Source organism: Hipposideros armiger, unplaced genomic scaffold (genome assembly GCF_001890085.2).
Source record: "Hipposideros armiger isolate ML-2016 unplaced genomic scaffold, ASM189008v1 scaffold_16, whole genome shotgun sequence".
Classification (NCBI taxonomy): Eukaryota; Metazoa; Chordata; class Mammalia; order Chiroptera; family Hipposideridae; genus Hipposideros; species Hipposideros armiger.
In genome coordinates this window covers 3,730,298-3,746,405 of record NW_017731366.1, presented here as the reverse complement: position 1 = coordinate 3,746,405, position 16,108 = coordinate 3,730,298, and the positions used below count along the sequence as shown (strand labels likewise).

Here is a 16,108-nt window from a genome sequence, read left to right as displayed (position 1 = left end):
GAGAGAGAGAGAGAAAGGAAAGAAAGAAAGAAAGAAAGAAAGAAAGAAAGAAAGAAAGAAAGAAAGAAAGAAAGAAAGAAGAGTGAATAGTCAGGATGAATAGGCAGAGCACAGAGAATTTTTATGGCAGTGACACTATTCTGTGTGATATTACAATGGTGGATATACCCAACACAATGGAATATTATTCTGTGCTAAAAAGAAATGAGCTATCAGGCCATGAAGAGACATGAAGGATCCTTAAATGCCTATTACTAGTGAAAGGAGCCTGAAAAGACTACTTAGAAATTAGGAAGTTTAGTGGGAGAAGCAGAATCATATTCATATTTTCTGGTATTATACACATATTTCCTGCATTTGTGCCTCATTTTAATGGTGGCATCATATTTTAATGGAGTTGGATAATTGATGTGAATATTGCATCTGAAAAATGATTATTTTCTGTAAAACAATTTATTTTTAAAAATCCACTGAATCTTTTTTTTTAAATAAAAAATTGCATTTTATAATTTCTAATGGTCTCTAATGTGGTCAGGGCAACATTGTGGACAGAGGAAACCCAGGAATGCAGTTTTATCACTCGCTCCAAGTGGACCTGCCAACGCGTGCAGGAGGCTTTGTCTGCTTTCGATAGACTCGTCTGCAGTTTGTAAACACGCTCCTCCCTGAAAATGGACCGTAACACCAATAAACGCCTGCCAAATTATCAAATATCTGGATCCCTGATTGCTAACTATGCAATTGCCTATGTTTGAGGGAAAAATGTTTAAAAATACTCCATCATCTAAAGTTTGATGTTTGTTGTGGAGCAAACAAGAGGAAATGATCTTTTCTTCTTTTTCCTTTTCCTCTGTCATAACAAAACCCTTTATCCAGCCATATCATCCCTTTTTAGCTTCCTGGCTACCAGCTTTTCCTCACTCACAGTGTTCAGAAACATGGATCGGCTTGGTTTTTAAATGAGATTTGATAATCTCCAGGGACCATTTTGTTTCCCCATAGGGCATATACAGACAGTTTCATGAAGTAAATAGAAAAATAACGTTCACTGTCTTGAAATTTGGTTTGTGGCAAAATGGATCTGAACGTTCTCTTCTGCTGGGACCATCAGTGGCTCAGGGGCATTTTGTACAGCACTGTATCCTTTGGAGTAAAGACAGGCTCCAAACCACAATAACAGACGACTGATAATAACTTCTGAATACAAGCTTCCCTACACATAGATGAAAATACTCCTGCAGATGAATATAATGCTATATCATCTTCTATTTTAAAATTAATACTTTTAGAAGAAACTATTCAGGAATATGAAATATGCCACAGCAACCTACTGCTGCTAAACCACCCCCTCCTTTTCTTTCTCCTTCTTCTTTTAATGTGGCTACGTTTAGGGTAAGATATACTGAAATGCACTCCTGTGCATTGTTGCGCCATTTATGCATTTCCTTTTGCTTCTGTTTATTTATTAGCAAGAATCCATTAAACCCACGAGGGATATACTCAAGGTAGACACAATAGTAGGGAAACTGACTTTTCAAAGAGTCTGGATGACTCCTTTCCTTTACAGGCGGATAATCTCTTCTGCATTTCTACACAAAATGGCCCAAGAGTGTACATGTGCTTACCAGTTTCACTTTGAGCTGTTTCCCAGTTGGATTAAGCTACACCTTACCCATAGATAAATAGCAGGAAAACCAAGATGCAGATAAGCAACACACCCCTTTGTCCAACAGCATTGTTAGAGCACTTTATTTATTTGAACAAAGAAAATCAAAGTTTTTTAAGAAGGAAAAGTTTTTGAAATTTTAATTAATGAGAAATGAAGTAATTTGATGTCCTCTACTGGGACTTTGCAACATGTTACATTGTGGATTTAATATCATTACGAGTAATGCGGTTGTCTGCCTGGACCTTGCAGCTTCTCTTGTCTGGAGACCAACAATAACCTGGTGTTAACTCAATAGAAGAGTTTGGAGGGGCTCTTTTCAAAAGGATTTGTAGATCTTTTTTTAGCCTTATTACTTGGTTGTTTCTCATGGGCCATTGCAGATGACTGGGACCAAGATTAGTGTGGCAGGAGAAAGTAAAGGGGAGAACCTAGTGGTCATTATAGCTGTCTGCTTTCAACTAAAATCGACTCTTTGGAGAAATGGGAAGTAGTGAGTAAGGTAATTCCAGATAAATTCTGAAGTATTATACCAAGAAAAAGTTTCTGGAAAAGTTTTCCCTAACAAGTGTTAAACAGGGGCCCAAGGGACCACTTCAATGCAATGAGGCTTCAGGAAGCTTGTAACATCTTCCTATTTGCTCTTCTTCACTCTCAAATTGTGAGAAAAAGGCTTTAGGACTATTCTCTGCCTCCAGATCTTACAATTCTCCCACAGATAAATGGTTCTAGCCCAGCGAGTAAACCAATCTATTTTAACCCTTTTACTGCGTTAATTGATTTCAAGGTTTTTTTTCCAAAATGTGTGAAAAATCCACAAAAAAATAAAAAGTTGATATTTTGACTATCTTATGCATATATACTCAAACTCTGCAGTAGAGGGGAAAGTTTTTTTGAACTTGGGGGGTAAGCTCGAATGTTGCAGTTAGCAGATATAAATATTCATTTGGCTATATCCAAACATTGCAGCAAAGAAGTTAAAAAAGAAAAAAACCTCCCCCAGAACATTAAGTGGATGGGTATTACCTTTATCACCCCCCACTCCTCAGATTGGACCATCTGAGCAGAAAGAGGTCAAAATTGGTCCCTTCTGTCATCCCAACATGAAGTTGGACTTGGTTACAGGCAAAATTTCAATAAGGAAGCTTTATTTTACTTATGAAAATAGCACCTGCTTCTTGATACTTACAATGAACTTTATTCTATTTTTGTATGTTTTTATATCTGCTCAAGTCAAGAAAAATCAACTTATGTGGGTCTATTAGAGAAAGGACAACATTACTAGCTTTAAAATTAGCTTTCTGCAAGTCGGGCTTGTTGATATGCTCTACAGATGGGATGTATTTTCACCCAATTGGGAAACACTTCAAAGCTAACCAAAGCAGCATTGATGGGTTCCTGTAAGCTTTTATATCATCCTTGATGGAACTCCAGTGATGGGCCAGATTTTCAAGGATGTATTTCAATATCATGCGCTTTTTTTTCCTTTTAAACCTGTAATCATTTTTGTTCACATAAATGAAACCAGTGATTCAGATTTTTAACATGCCCTTTGGCAGATGAACTAAATTCCTTTAGTCTTGTATGTAAATATAATCAGGCAGTGATATTAGACCATCACTTTACGTATGAATGCATAACTTGTAGTGGTAAGCAAACCTGCACCAGCGCCAGAGGCCTCTAAGGCCCAGAAAAAAATGACTGACTTGGGATTAACAGCTCTTTCATACCCAAAATGGCACTGCTGACCCAACCTCAATAAGTCTTGGGGTTTGATTAGAGATCCAAGACGGTGGAGGAGATAAACACTGTGCCTCTGTGAACACATTAAAATTAAAACTAAATTACAGAACAATCAACCTGGAGAATCACCTGAAGTCTAGCAAACAGAAGTCTCATAACTAAAAATATAAAAAAGAAGCCACATGGACACTGGTAGGAGGGGTAGAGACGCGAAATGGGCCCCAAACTGCCCTGTGGTGGTTGAAAATTAGGAGGGATATCTCGGCCGTGGAGGTTCCCCTCCGAGGAGTGAGAGATCCCAGCTGCCCCCACACCAGGCTCCCCAGCCCAGAGTACTGGTGCTGGAGAACAGGAGCCCCACAACATCTGGCTGTGAAAAAAAGTGGGGATTCTGACTGACCAAGTGGGACAGAAGGCTGCGGGAAACCCAGACATCCTCTTAAAAGGCCCGCACACAGACTCTCTCACTCACTCACCTTGGGTTCCAGTACAGGGACGGTGACTCAGGGGAGCCTCGGAGACATATGTGGGCAGACTGAGGGATGTGGCATCAGGGGGGGATTGGAAGACAGTCAGCATTTTCCCACTGAGGAACCCTCCTTCTGTGCAGCCAACAGGCGAGCACCATCTTTCTTATGTTGAGCCCGCCCTCACAGGCCAAATCTGAATCTGATTGGCCTGGTGAGCTCTGCTGCTCCACCCTGCTTACTCAGCTGGGGCCTCACCGTATCTAACTCATGCACAGCTGGAGGCACTTCTCCATGACTAGCCAGCCCCTCCTGCACTGCACTCTTTCTTAGAAAACTATCAGAGTCAATGGGCCCCAGGCAGGTGGTGACTGGCCTTAGTGTGCTCTGAGACTTTTGCTGAATAGCTCCAGGCTCAGCACTGGCACCAAACCAGGGTCTAAACCAGAGTCTGGTGACCACAACACTTCCCACTCAAGTGACTCCCTGAGACCCTTCCTTACCCAACTCGTGTACCAGACAAGGCTTTATCAGTGGCTGAACCTTAAGGGGGCTGGCAGGTGACAACAGGCTTAGGGGTGTCTTGGCATTTTGTAGAGCTACCCCAGGCCTGGTACTGGTGGCGTCATCCTCAGTTTGCAGCGTGGCCTCTCCTGTGGATCACTTTGTAGCTCCTACTAGGTAGCCCCTGGGCAGTCACAGGCAGTGGGTGACCTGGTCCTGCAACGGAGCCCCTCCCAAGAGGCCCCAGAACCAACATACTTGGAGGTTTGCTTCAGACCATAGCAGAGAACAGCCAAATTAGTCCCACAAGAGGCACACACAAAGGGTGGTCTCAACAGTCACCAGAACCCACTGGGGCGAATCCCACTCAGTGGGGTAAGCCTCCCACACAGCAGCCCATAAGCTGTGAATGTGGCAAAACCCACAGTCTGTGTAAGGGTCAGTCCCACACACTGACATGCCAATAACAATCAAGGCTCAGCTATAACAGGAGAACACATAAAAGGGACACTCCTGGAGCACCCAGCTCAGGTGACCACGGAGACTGTGCCACTGGGCTCCACAGGACACCTACTACATATGGCCACTCAGCAAGATGCGGAGACAGCAGATCTACCTAATACATAGAAACAAACACATAGAGAGAGCCAAAATGAGGAAACAAAAAAATGCGTCCCAAATTAAAGAATAAGAGAAAATTCCAGAAAAAGAGCTAAATGAAATGGAGGCAAGCAACCCATCAGAGAGAGTTCAAAACAATGGTTATAAAGATGCTCAAAGAACTTAGTGAGAACTCCCACAAAGAGGTAGCAAGCATCTATCTTGCTATCTATCTTGTTTCTATCTGAAACCACAAAAAAGAACCAGTCAGAAATGAAGACTACAATAACTGAAATGAAGAATGCACTAGAAGGAATCACCAGCACACTACATGAAGCATAGGATCGACTCAGCAATTTGGAAGACAAGGTAGCAGAAAACACCCAACTGGAACAGCAAAAAGAAAACAGAGTTCAAAAAATGAGGAAAGTTTAAAGGGCCTCTGGAACAACATCACGTGTAACAATATATGCATAATAGGGGCTCCAGAAGGAGAAGAGAGAAAGTGAGGGATTGAGAAAATAATGACTGAAAACTTTCGTAACCTGGTGAAGGAAATAGACATACAAGTCCAGAAAGTGCAGAGTCCCAAACAAGATGAACCCAACCAGGCCCACACCAAGACACATTATAATTAAAATGGCAAAGTTAAAGACAAAGAGAGAATCCTAAAAGCAGCAAGAGAAAGGCAACCAGTAATTTATAAGGGAACTCCCATAAGACTGGCAGCTGATTTCTCAACAGAAACTTTGGAGACCAAAAGGGATTGGTAGGAAATACTCAAAGTCATGAAAAGCAAGGACCTACAACAAAGACTACTCTACCCAGCAAGGCTATTATTTACAACCAAAGGACAGATCAAGAGATTTCCAGACAAGCAACAGCTAAAAAAGTTAATCACCACCAAACTAGTATTACAAGAAATGTTAGAAGGACTTTTTTAAGATGAAAAAAAAAAAAAGATCAAAATTATGAATAATAAAATGGAAATAGCTACATATCTATCAACAATTACTTTCAATATAAATGGATTAAATATTCCAATCAAAAGACATAGGAGGGCCGAATGGGTAAGAAAACAAAACCCTTATATAGGCTACCTACAAAAGATTCACTTCAGATTGAAAGACACGCACAGACAGAAAGTAAAGGGATGAAAAAAGATCTTTTATGAAAATGAAAAAAATGCAAAAAACAAAAAAAAAAAGCTGGGTAGCCATATTTATTCTAGACAGAATAGACTTTAAAGCAAAGGCTATAACAAGAGACAATGGAGGACCCAGTAATTCCACTTCAGGGCATTTATCTGAAGAAACCCAAAATGATACTTTGAGGGGACATGACCACCCATATCATTGCAGCATTGTTTACAATGGCCAAGGTGTGGAGGCAGCCTGGGTGTCTGTCAGTGCATGAATGGATAAAGAGGAGGTGGTACATAGTCATGCACAATGGAATATTGCTTGGCAACGGAAGGAAATGGGTTCTTGCCATCTGTGACGGCATGGATGAACCTGTAGGGTATTGTGCTCAGTGGGATGTCAGACAGAGTAAGACAGATGCAATGCGATTTCACTTATATGTGGAATCTAAGAACAAAATTAATAAACAAAACAGAAGCAAAATCATAGGTACAGAAAACACTTTGGTGGTTCCTTATGGGCGGGGGGAATATGGGTGAAAGAAGGGGAAGGGATTATGAAGCACAAATTGGTAGTTAGAAAATAGTCATGGGAATGTAAAGTAAAGCATAGGGAATATAACCATTGATATGATAATAACTATGTATAGTGCCAGGTGGGTACTAGACTAGTCAGGGGGATTATTTCTTAAATTATACAAATGTCTAACCACTATGCTGTACACCTAAAATTAATATAAAATACTATTGAATGTCAACTGAAATCGAAAAATTAAAAAGTTTGGGAATAGGGAAAGAAAATAAGAGATCCAAATTTCCAGGTATAAAATAAATAAGTAATAGGGATGTAATGTACAGCATAGAGAATATAGTCAATAATATTGTGATAGTGTGGTATGGTGTCAGATGATTGCTGGACTTATGGTGATCACTTCTTTAGGTATATAAATGTTGAATAACTGAAATTAAGATAATATTGTATGTTAGCTATATTTTTAATAAAAATCTTTGAAAAAAAGACTTGGGGTTTGACAATTTTCCAGACATGATGATAGATTTGTGTTGATCTCTTAACACTTGCCTTTCCCCAGAGTGATCAATATCATGCAATAATAAGATGGCTGACTGGGATAAGAAAGCTATTTGTGACCTTGGTTCACCACATACTAATTTCTGTTGTATTGTAATTAGTGAGGTTCCTGTTCCTTCAACACAGTTTATTACTGAAGGGTTAGGTTGAACCATTTTTTTTAGGTAAAAATGAGGAAGTCGAATATCAGTCTTTGCATACGATTCAAACTAATGCCAAAAGAACTTCTTTAAAGGGTTATTTTGCCATATTTTTATAGTATGGACTTTGTAACATCAGTTTAAAATTATTCTTAACACTTTGTCGTTCTTGTTTCCTGTTGGCTATTTGTGTTTTTTAACTTCAATGTTGTAGAAGTGGTTTTTATACTTCTCTCTTTGTTTCTTGATCACCTTGCATAATTTAACAAGAAAGACCAAATCCCAACAAAACATTATGCACTAACAACACATTCAACATAATGCAATTTCTAAGCCTAAATCTTTCTTCAGTAAATTTTTAAGGAAAGAAACACTATAGTGTTGAGCCGAGTGAACTCATGAGAACAAGCAAAATTGTGTCAGCCAGATGACTGCCGGCATTTTGCTGAATGGTTTACACAATCTCTGAAATAATAACAACATGTCCCCTGCAGTCAGCATGAGGCCTTTCTTGGTGGATGTATTTACAGTGAGTCATATAAATCTTCCATCCCTCACACATATATCTGTGCAAGGAATTTCTCAGGGACATCCAGGAAATTACAAAAATATGAATGAATTCCAAAGAGTCAACTTAAAAATACATCCTCAGTTTTAGGTCATTGTTGGTGGAAACATCAAAAGATATATATATATATATATATATATATATATATATATATATATATATATATATATATATATATGGTTGTTGGAAAAGTCGTGATGTATTTTTTCTCTGTTTTTCATTGAAAAAATGCGTCATGACTTTTCCAACAACCCAATATATGATGGATTCATTCAATATTTTGAAATAAAAACCCAAGTCACCTAGTTAACTCTCAAACTCCCAGAATAACTCAAGGCAATAAGAAATATCATGTGTTTTTGACAACTAGATGCTTGAAATAGCTTTGCAGGATTTCTTCACATTTTCACAAGATTATAACTCACTGTACAGTACAATATATCTTCTTCAATGCTTTTGGCGAAACTTAAAACAAAACCCAGAAACTATTCTAGTAGTTGGAAATGTGGTTAACTTAAATTTGCTACAGACTTCCTCTGTCAAACTGGAAAATTCACTTAACCTCTCATATTAAATTCTTCAACCTCTGCATTAAAAACATAGGTTATTACTGATACAAATAATTATAAGGGGTTTGTCCATTGAGTTTTATTGATTTTAGCTGTTCCCAAGTCTTGGTATACTTAATGATCCAAAACTTATATTGAATATGAGCAATATCACTTTTATTGTCACCATTTAAAAAAAAGTTTTAAGAAGGCTAGTGAATAAATTAATGTAAACACCTTTGAAAATGTCAGGTTCTATACAGACATGCTAAATAATACTTGTCATTACCAAACCCTTGACCCGCACCCCCTTTCCTTTTGCTAACATGAGAATATATTTTTTCCTCTGATTTGGAGTGGGAGACAGAATAGCATGTAAAGTAGGAAAACTTTACTAGTTCCTAAACCTAGAAGAGGATGATAGTCAGTAGATGTGTGAATATGACTTGGATTCACTATCCTTCACTGTGTTTCTTTCTTAAAGGTGGGTTGCTTGGCTTTTCAGTAAAGGCTGTAGACTGTGAAAAGGTGTCATGTCCCAGGAGAGGTCTAGGGCTTTCATCTAAATCTCCAGGGAAGAACATGGCTGCTGCCTAAGAATAACTGTAGAAAGATCTAATAAGCCCAACAGTGCCTCTAGGTCATCCAAATTTGTGTAACCCACTATCAGAAGGGTGAGTCTGCCCTAAGGCACTCTGCCATTTTTAATACCTGTGTCTCAAACCCATCGTCTTTCCCAGGGCCAGACCAGAGCACAAAATGTAAGGAAGCTCCAGAAAATTTAGTACTCAAGATGAAGAATATTTTTAAAAATCAAAATTAATACAAAAAGTCCTTGATGAACAAAATATCAAAATTGTAAATAAAGTCATGATCAACAATAGTACTTACTCCTTTCACTTCACCTTCAACATGGCTTGGTAAGATATTGCTCTAATCCTGTCATTGCTTAAAATGTTGCTGAGCTTTTGGGGCCCCTCCTTTAAATGTGCACCCAAGGGAAGTCTTGGCCCCTGACCTCCTTTTCTTACTTTGCCGTTTGTTTTCTGATTAGCTCACCTTCTCGCTGGCTACATCACTTCCTGACTATAGTTTTGTCCTTTAATTCTATACTCTAGTCTCCAAGGTGCCAGGGATTGTGTCTGTTTGGGTCATAGATGAATCTCATACAAAGCTGAATTGTTAGCATAGTACCTGGCACACAGTAGGAACTTCATAAGTGATTGTTGAATGAATGGGAAAAGAAAAATCACTTGGAGCTCAATTCTGTTCATGGCTCTCTCGCATGATCATGTGGATGGAATAATGCCTCTACCTTAGAGCCACTACCTTAGAACCTGTTTTGGGGTCCACAGACCCCTTTCCGGCATTTTCCCAAATGCTAGGAACAGGGAACCAGAAACAATATATCTTAAGGTTTAATAAAAAGAAATTAGAGTTGGTGGAGTAAAGCACCTAAGTAGATTCAAATGGGAATCAAAAAGATGATTGACCTGGGCCTGCCAAGTGGCTCAGTTGGTTAAGAGCTTGCTCAAGAGTGCGAACTCTGAGCAACAGTTCGAGTCCTGGCTGGAGCTGAGCTGCCAACAGGTGGCAGGATGGCTCAGCTAAAAAAAAAAAAAAAATAAAAAGATGACCTTCCGGGAATCAACACAAAACAAAACAAACAAACAAAAACAATTAAAATAATGTAAGGGTGTTTTCAAAATGATCTATTTTGCAAAGGATCCAGAAAAGGGGTTGGCAATTTATGTCATTTAAGCATTTTGTTTTTCAGCGATGTCTGAAATTTCTCAAGTGTAGGGAGTTCAGCACACTTACCTTCAATGGTACACTGATCGGGGACTGGGATCTTTTTTCCGATTTCCACGGCGTATGCTTTCACTTGACTGAGGTTCTCCTTTAAGTGCAAGTAGAGCTTATCTTGATATTCCACAGGACTTGGCGTGGTCTCTGGAGTTTCTTCCTGGTAATTTTCCTTTACCACTTCTGGCAACTTCTCTGATTCTATATGTAGAATACTTGGGTGTGAAACCGAAGAATTTCCCAGCTGTGATCTGTCAGTGTTTGCCTTAAAGGGCAACTTGTCATTTCCTTGGCTAAGTGGGTCTATTTCTGAAAGAGAGATGCTGGCTGGTATATCTCCACTCGCAACAAGCTCCTCATCATCGGAACTCACCCCCTTTGTCATCACCATGTGCAAAGCCAAACTCTTTGACCTATGATACAAACAAAGAGAAGGCTGAGACAGACAAGAAGTGGAGGTGCCATTCATTGACAAGGAAAATAAAGAATAATAACACTGGGGCAAAAGTTACTTTCTCGGGAGTGCGAAACTTAAAATTGGTGCTGTGAACAGATTTAATAGAACGTAGCCCACCAACTTATGAAATAAGCCAAACTTGTAAAGATCTAGGCCACCTCCCAAAACAAAGATTGAAAAATCAATTTCATAGCAAAGCTGCCTGAAAAATGGTGGACTTACATATTGTATATTCTTTTTTCTGCTTTTGCTTCAGCTTTTTCATCAGAAATCAGGAGAACCTTTTTGACAAGTATTATTCTCAATATTAGCATATCTATGTAATGTTAAAAGGTTTTTTTTTTTTTTAAATAAACCATAGGTTTATTTCCCATTTGTATTCTCCTTTTTAAAAAGTAAGCGTCTTTGGATACTGAAAGCCTTGTGGATGACATTTCATTCATGCAAGGAACTTTGGGTGGCTATAGGTAAAAGACATTTAAAAACTGCCCCATAACAAAACAAATAGCAAATAGGAATCACATATGTTTAAAAAAACAGCCAAACAAAATCTATACCTGTTAAATCTAATGTCTTTCCTTTCTTCCTTGGAAACTTGGCCCAAACTATACCTTCTGATAGAGCCAGGAGTATTGCTCTCAGCATTTATTTTATCTTCAAAGGCCTGTATTTTAACTTGGAGCTTTTCATGGTCTTCGTTTTCAGCTATGGTGAGCTTGATTCCTTCTAGCTTCTCAGGGAATTCGATTTCAGTGTTGGTTTTTCTACTCAAAGAATAAAAATCATTGCATTAGATGCTGGTCACATATACCCTTCAGAATAACATTACTGTCTAACTGCCTTTTATTCAGCACTGAAAACTTTACCTGATAATTTTTTTATTAGTCACTTAACAAATATTCATTGAATAACAGCTATGAACATAAATCTTTGAAATTGTTTCTATGGCTTATTCTGCCAGAAGCTTGGAAACATTGGTGTTTATGTCTATTTTGTATTAGAAATACCTTTGAAGGGTTCAGAGAATAAAAAGCCTTTTTTATGGACATCAACCATATTCTTATTCTGTATTCCGAAAACATGGTTTTCATATGACATTCATGCCAGGCATTTTCTAGAACATTTACATGCACCGATCTGTTTGTACTGAAATTGATAGAATAAGAACATTTCAAATGGACTGTGCAAACTCATGGTTTTGTTAATTTTATGGAAATCAGTGGGACTCTTTCATCTTACCAAGCAAGAAACATCTTTCTGAATTTTAAAAGGTTGGATGAAAGAGGTTTTCCATGAATGATATTAATAGTTCCAAATATCTTTTATGGCAGAATTTATAAAACACTCTATGGGTCGTTAAAATTACCTCCTTTAAGGCAGGGGCTATTTGTGGAATAACTTTGGAACCCCTCTAAGGGCAAACGCAGTGTTGTAGGGAGAGTGAGAGCTAAGGGTAGGCTGCAGAGATAGCTCACCGATGATCACTAAGGTGCTGAATGTTACCGAAGAGAAGCCAGCGTTTATCTTCCCTAACCTGCCTTCTAATCTGAGCCAGCCTAGAACTACTTTCATTTTTATGTAATGATCACTATCAATCATATCATGTGGGGTTAGTATTCACATTTTCCTTATAATCACAAAGTTTAATAATCCCGAGAAATCCATTCACCAAGGTAAGGTGGCTTAATGATTCTGTTGGCTTGTCTTTGTGTATTTACTTGATTTTCTTTAGCATTTTTCCTAGAGGTTGAGGAAAAGGCCTCCAACTCACAGAAACATCCTGGCTTTTGCAAACATATGGCTATTTTCCCTGAAGGCCAAAGTAAACCAGACATAGTACTTAGGTGAGGGTGAGAAAATAAATTTTTTTTTTTAATGGCACAGCTTTTTAAAGGAAAACCAAGACAAAAGGGCTCATGACACATTTTTTTTTTCAGTTACATTCCACCCATTCTGGGGCCATGTCTGTGGCAAGCACTGGGGAAGGCTCGTTGACAGGGTTGGATCAGGCAGCCTGTGAGGCTGGCTGAGAGAGGGGTCCTGGCTTTGAGAGAGGGTTCATAGCTTTGGGTCCTCAGTGGTCAGAATCCCCCATTAGTCCAGCCCAGGGACAGATGTTAATGGTGCAAGCTGGGAAGGGGACTAGATCATCCATTAAGGAACCAGGACATTGTTCATGTCTCATGAGCTATTGCTGAGAAAATGTAAATACTTTTTAATATACTTTTTATAAGCTTCCTATGGCTTTTTTCATTTATAATGTAAAATTTATTACCCATACCATGCTTGACTGAAATACACATGAGTAGATTTCCAAAATCAGTACATGGGCATAAAGCCTAGTCATGAACATGGTTCTCTTTCTGACACATGCATGACTCTGGCTGCCCACGAACACGTGCACGGTTTGGACATCTTCTAGCCAGAAATGGTCTCATCTCCTATTACAAATGAAACCAAGGTAGTGCTATCATTAGATGTTAGTTTACAAATCATGATGATTACCAAGGTTAATGTTAAAAGATCCATGGAACCCTCTCAAGATGAGAAATTCTGGGGGTGGGAGGAGTTATTTTCTATCCATGTTAGTCTGCGTATAGTCACAAAACTAAGGCTATTTCTCTGGTGCCTTGGAACCCAATCACATTTCAAAACTGAAAACTACCTTTGTTTTTGAAGTTTACTTCAGAAATTCCTATAGGGATTATCAAAACTTAAAAATTAGTAAAGCACAAAGTATACCCTCATATGCATATATCAGATATTGAGTGTTATACAAATTTTTATATCTCAAAGCATATGAGTTGTTAGAGGAATAATTTCTCATAAACTTACTAGTTTCCTCTTTTTACATAAAACTCTAGGTTATAGGAACAGTTAAAATAATAATAGCTTTTTTGGGGGCGGGGGTGTGGGGGTTGGGTTGGGTTTGGCCAATGGAAAGTGCCAGCAGGAAATTAGATGGAAAAAGGTGGGTCAGGGCAGTTAGTCTCCTGGGTCTCCCCCTGCCAAGCCGCGGCCTCCTCTACTAAAGGCCACAACTCCTGCTGTAAAGCGTGTAGGACGTCTTAATCCCGTCCCCTTGTACAAATTGCCAGGTATAAAAACAGTCACGGGGGTGTAAAGTGTAACATAGGGAATATAGTCGATAATACTGTAATAACCACATATGGTATCAGGTGGGTACTAGACTTATCGGGCTGATCACTTCGGAAGTTATACAAATGTCTAATCACTATGTTGTACACCTGAAACTAATATAATATTGTACATCAACTGTAATTGAAATAGAAAAAAATTATTTAAAACAGGAAAGTTGGAGGAGACTATAGCCTTCTTGTCTTTTTTTTTTTTTTTTTTTTTTTTTAATGGACAAGCTCTACCTCCAGTGGTTGTGACTAGTCCCAGTGACTGTCCCTCACTGGTTGCTGTGGGTCTGGGTGGGCCTGGAGTCAGAAGGAGACTACTGTTCATCCCCAGTCACCCCAGGCAGGGACAGAGGGAGGGAGGTTTCAGACTCCAGGCCTTCTCCCGTGCCCTCTTATTCCCAGAAGTCTCTTTGGGCCAGTAGAAGCAGTGGGGACCCTCTGTCAGCTTCCTGGGCTCTGTCTGGGATGCCCCCCCCCAACCCCTCCCAGCACTAGTTCGGGACAAGTGCTAAACTGGTGGCCACCAGCCACGCCAAGGAGCTGGAGCCCTAAAGCCAGGCAACCTCTGGCCTCAGGGGCCGCTTAGCACCCTCCCAGCTGAGGGGCCTGTTTCACCTGTGTGTCAGTGCAGCGCCTGTGCTAGAGGTGAGTCCTGCAGGGCTTCCTGGCTGGTCCTCTCAGCTGCTCTGGTCCTTGGCTCACTCTCTCGCTGTCCCTTTTCTTACTCTGGTGGATCTGTTCTCCCCAAATTCAAGTCTCTTCTTGCCCCTTTGGGGCTGAATGAAAAAAAATAGCATTCCCCCTTCCCCAAAACTCAAATTTCACGTGATTATAGTAAATCTCCCTAGATAATTTTATTGGATCAGTTTCTGGTTTTTTCAAATAAAATTTTCTTACTTATGGAGATCTTTCTTTTATTTTTGCACTCTTTATATCAATGTCCCCATCTATAAAATAGGAACCATAACTGCTTAACTCATTGGATGTTGGGAAGATGAAATAACAGAACCAGGGTGAAGCATTGTTCCTAGCACATAATAGGCAGTCAATAGACATTATATTATATAATATATATATATATATATATTATATAATATAATAGGGCAGAAGTAGGGCAGGTGTCTCTGGGGTACAGTTGCCAAGTAAAATATAGGACACCCAGACAAATTTGCATTTTGGATAAACAATTTTTTTTGTTTTTTAAAGTACAGGCATGTCCCTAATGGGATATACTAAAATTGCATTATACTAGACTAAAATGATTATACTTACACTACAAAATTATTTGTTCTTTATCTGAAAATTAATACAGGAAGCCTGTATTCTTATCTGTTAAAGACAGCAACCCTATTCCTGGGTAAGTCCCTGCTGCTGGGTGGGTAGGGATCTGTGTGGTTCGTCCTTGTCCCCCTGCCTGGCACAGCATTTGGCACACATTGCTACCTGAAGAGTTTGTGGAATAAATGAACTGAGACCTCCTTGATCTCTAAAGCCAGCTTGCTGCCCTCTGCACCCAATCTCCTGAGGCCTACCAGATACCCATAAGGTGCTGTCCACTTCTCCTGGTCTGGGGTGGAAGGTGGGAGAGTGATTTTGATACATGTCAAATGTGGACAGAAGCTAGAAGCAAGAGTGGAAGTAAAAAGAGAGATTTGCAAATGACCACATGAGAAGAGTGAAGAAGCAACGATAAAATATCTGGGCCAGAAAAGTGATCTCCAGATGTGAGACAGATGAGCAGAAATCTCACCACAAAGACTTTTTCTTCTACACAATCTTTCCTTCTTCATGATATGGAACTTTGTATAACAAGGAGTCAGGGGACAGGGGTCAAAATGAAGAGTCACTAAGGCAGCCAAATCTGCAAGAGGGACTAGAGAGAACTTTCTGTCACTGGACATCAATCCACCAGGGCTTGTCACACAGTTTTGCTGGTAGCTCCCTACCAGTTATGGTTTAAGACAAGTTATGGTTTCAATAGGTTGGAAAGTCGGGGAATAGTAGGTAGAAGTTCGAGTTTATAATAAACATTCATTGCTCCTTCACTTCCCCTCCTCTCGGTTTTTAAATGTAGATAAAAAGACAGGAGAGAATTTGTTCAAAAAACAAAGACCTTTTCCAGAGATAAACTCTGCAGTCCTTCTAGAGCAAGGAAAGGCATCCCAAGTGTGAAAGCTCTGGGGGAGCCATTGGTTCTGTGTGCATTTACTTGTGGGGGATGGAGGAGGT

At 39.5% G+C, this 16,108-nt stretch overlaps 1 protein-coding gene across 6 annotated transcripts in view; it reads right to left on the bottom strand.

Moving 5' to 3' along the window:
• The window catches only part of VEPH1 (ventricular zone expressed PH domain containing 1), a 266,782-nt gene that overhangs the window by 140,802 nt on the left and 109,872 nt on the right, over positions 1 to 16,108 (bottom strand). For 5 of the 6 annotated variants that reach the window (XM_019627252.1, XM_019627261.1, XM_019627273.1 and 2 more), the window contains 2 exons: positions 11,288 to 11,494; positions 10,289 to 10,686 (listed from right to left, as the gene is read on the bottom strand). In XM_019627252.1, the coding sequence (XP_019482797.1) occupies positions 10,289 to 10,686; positions 11,288 to 11,494 (605 nt within the window). The remainder of the gene's footprint in view (positions 1 to 10,288; positions 10,687 to 11,287; positions 11,495 to 16,108) is intronic. The other variant, XM_019627266.1, reaches the window with a different exon arrangement.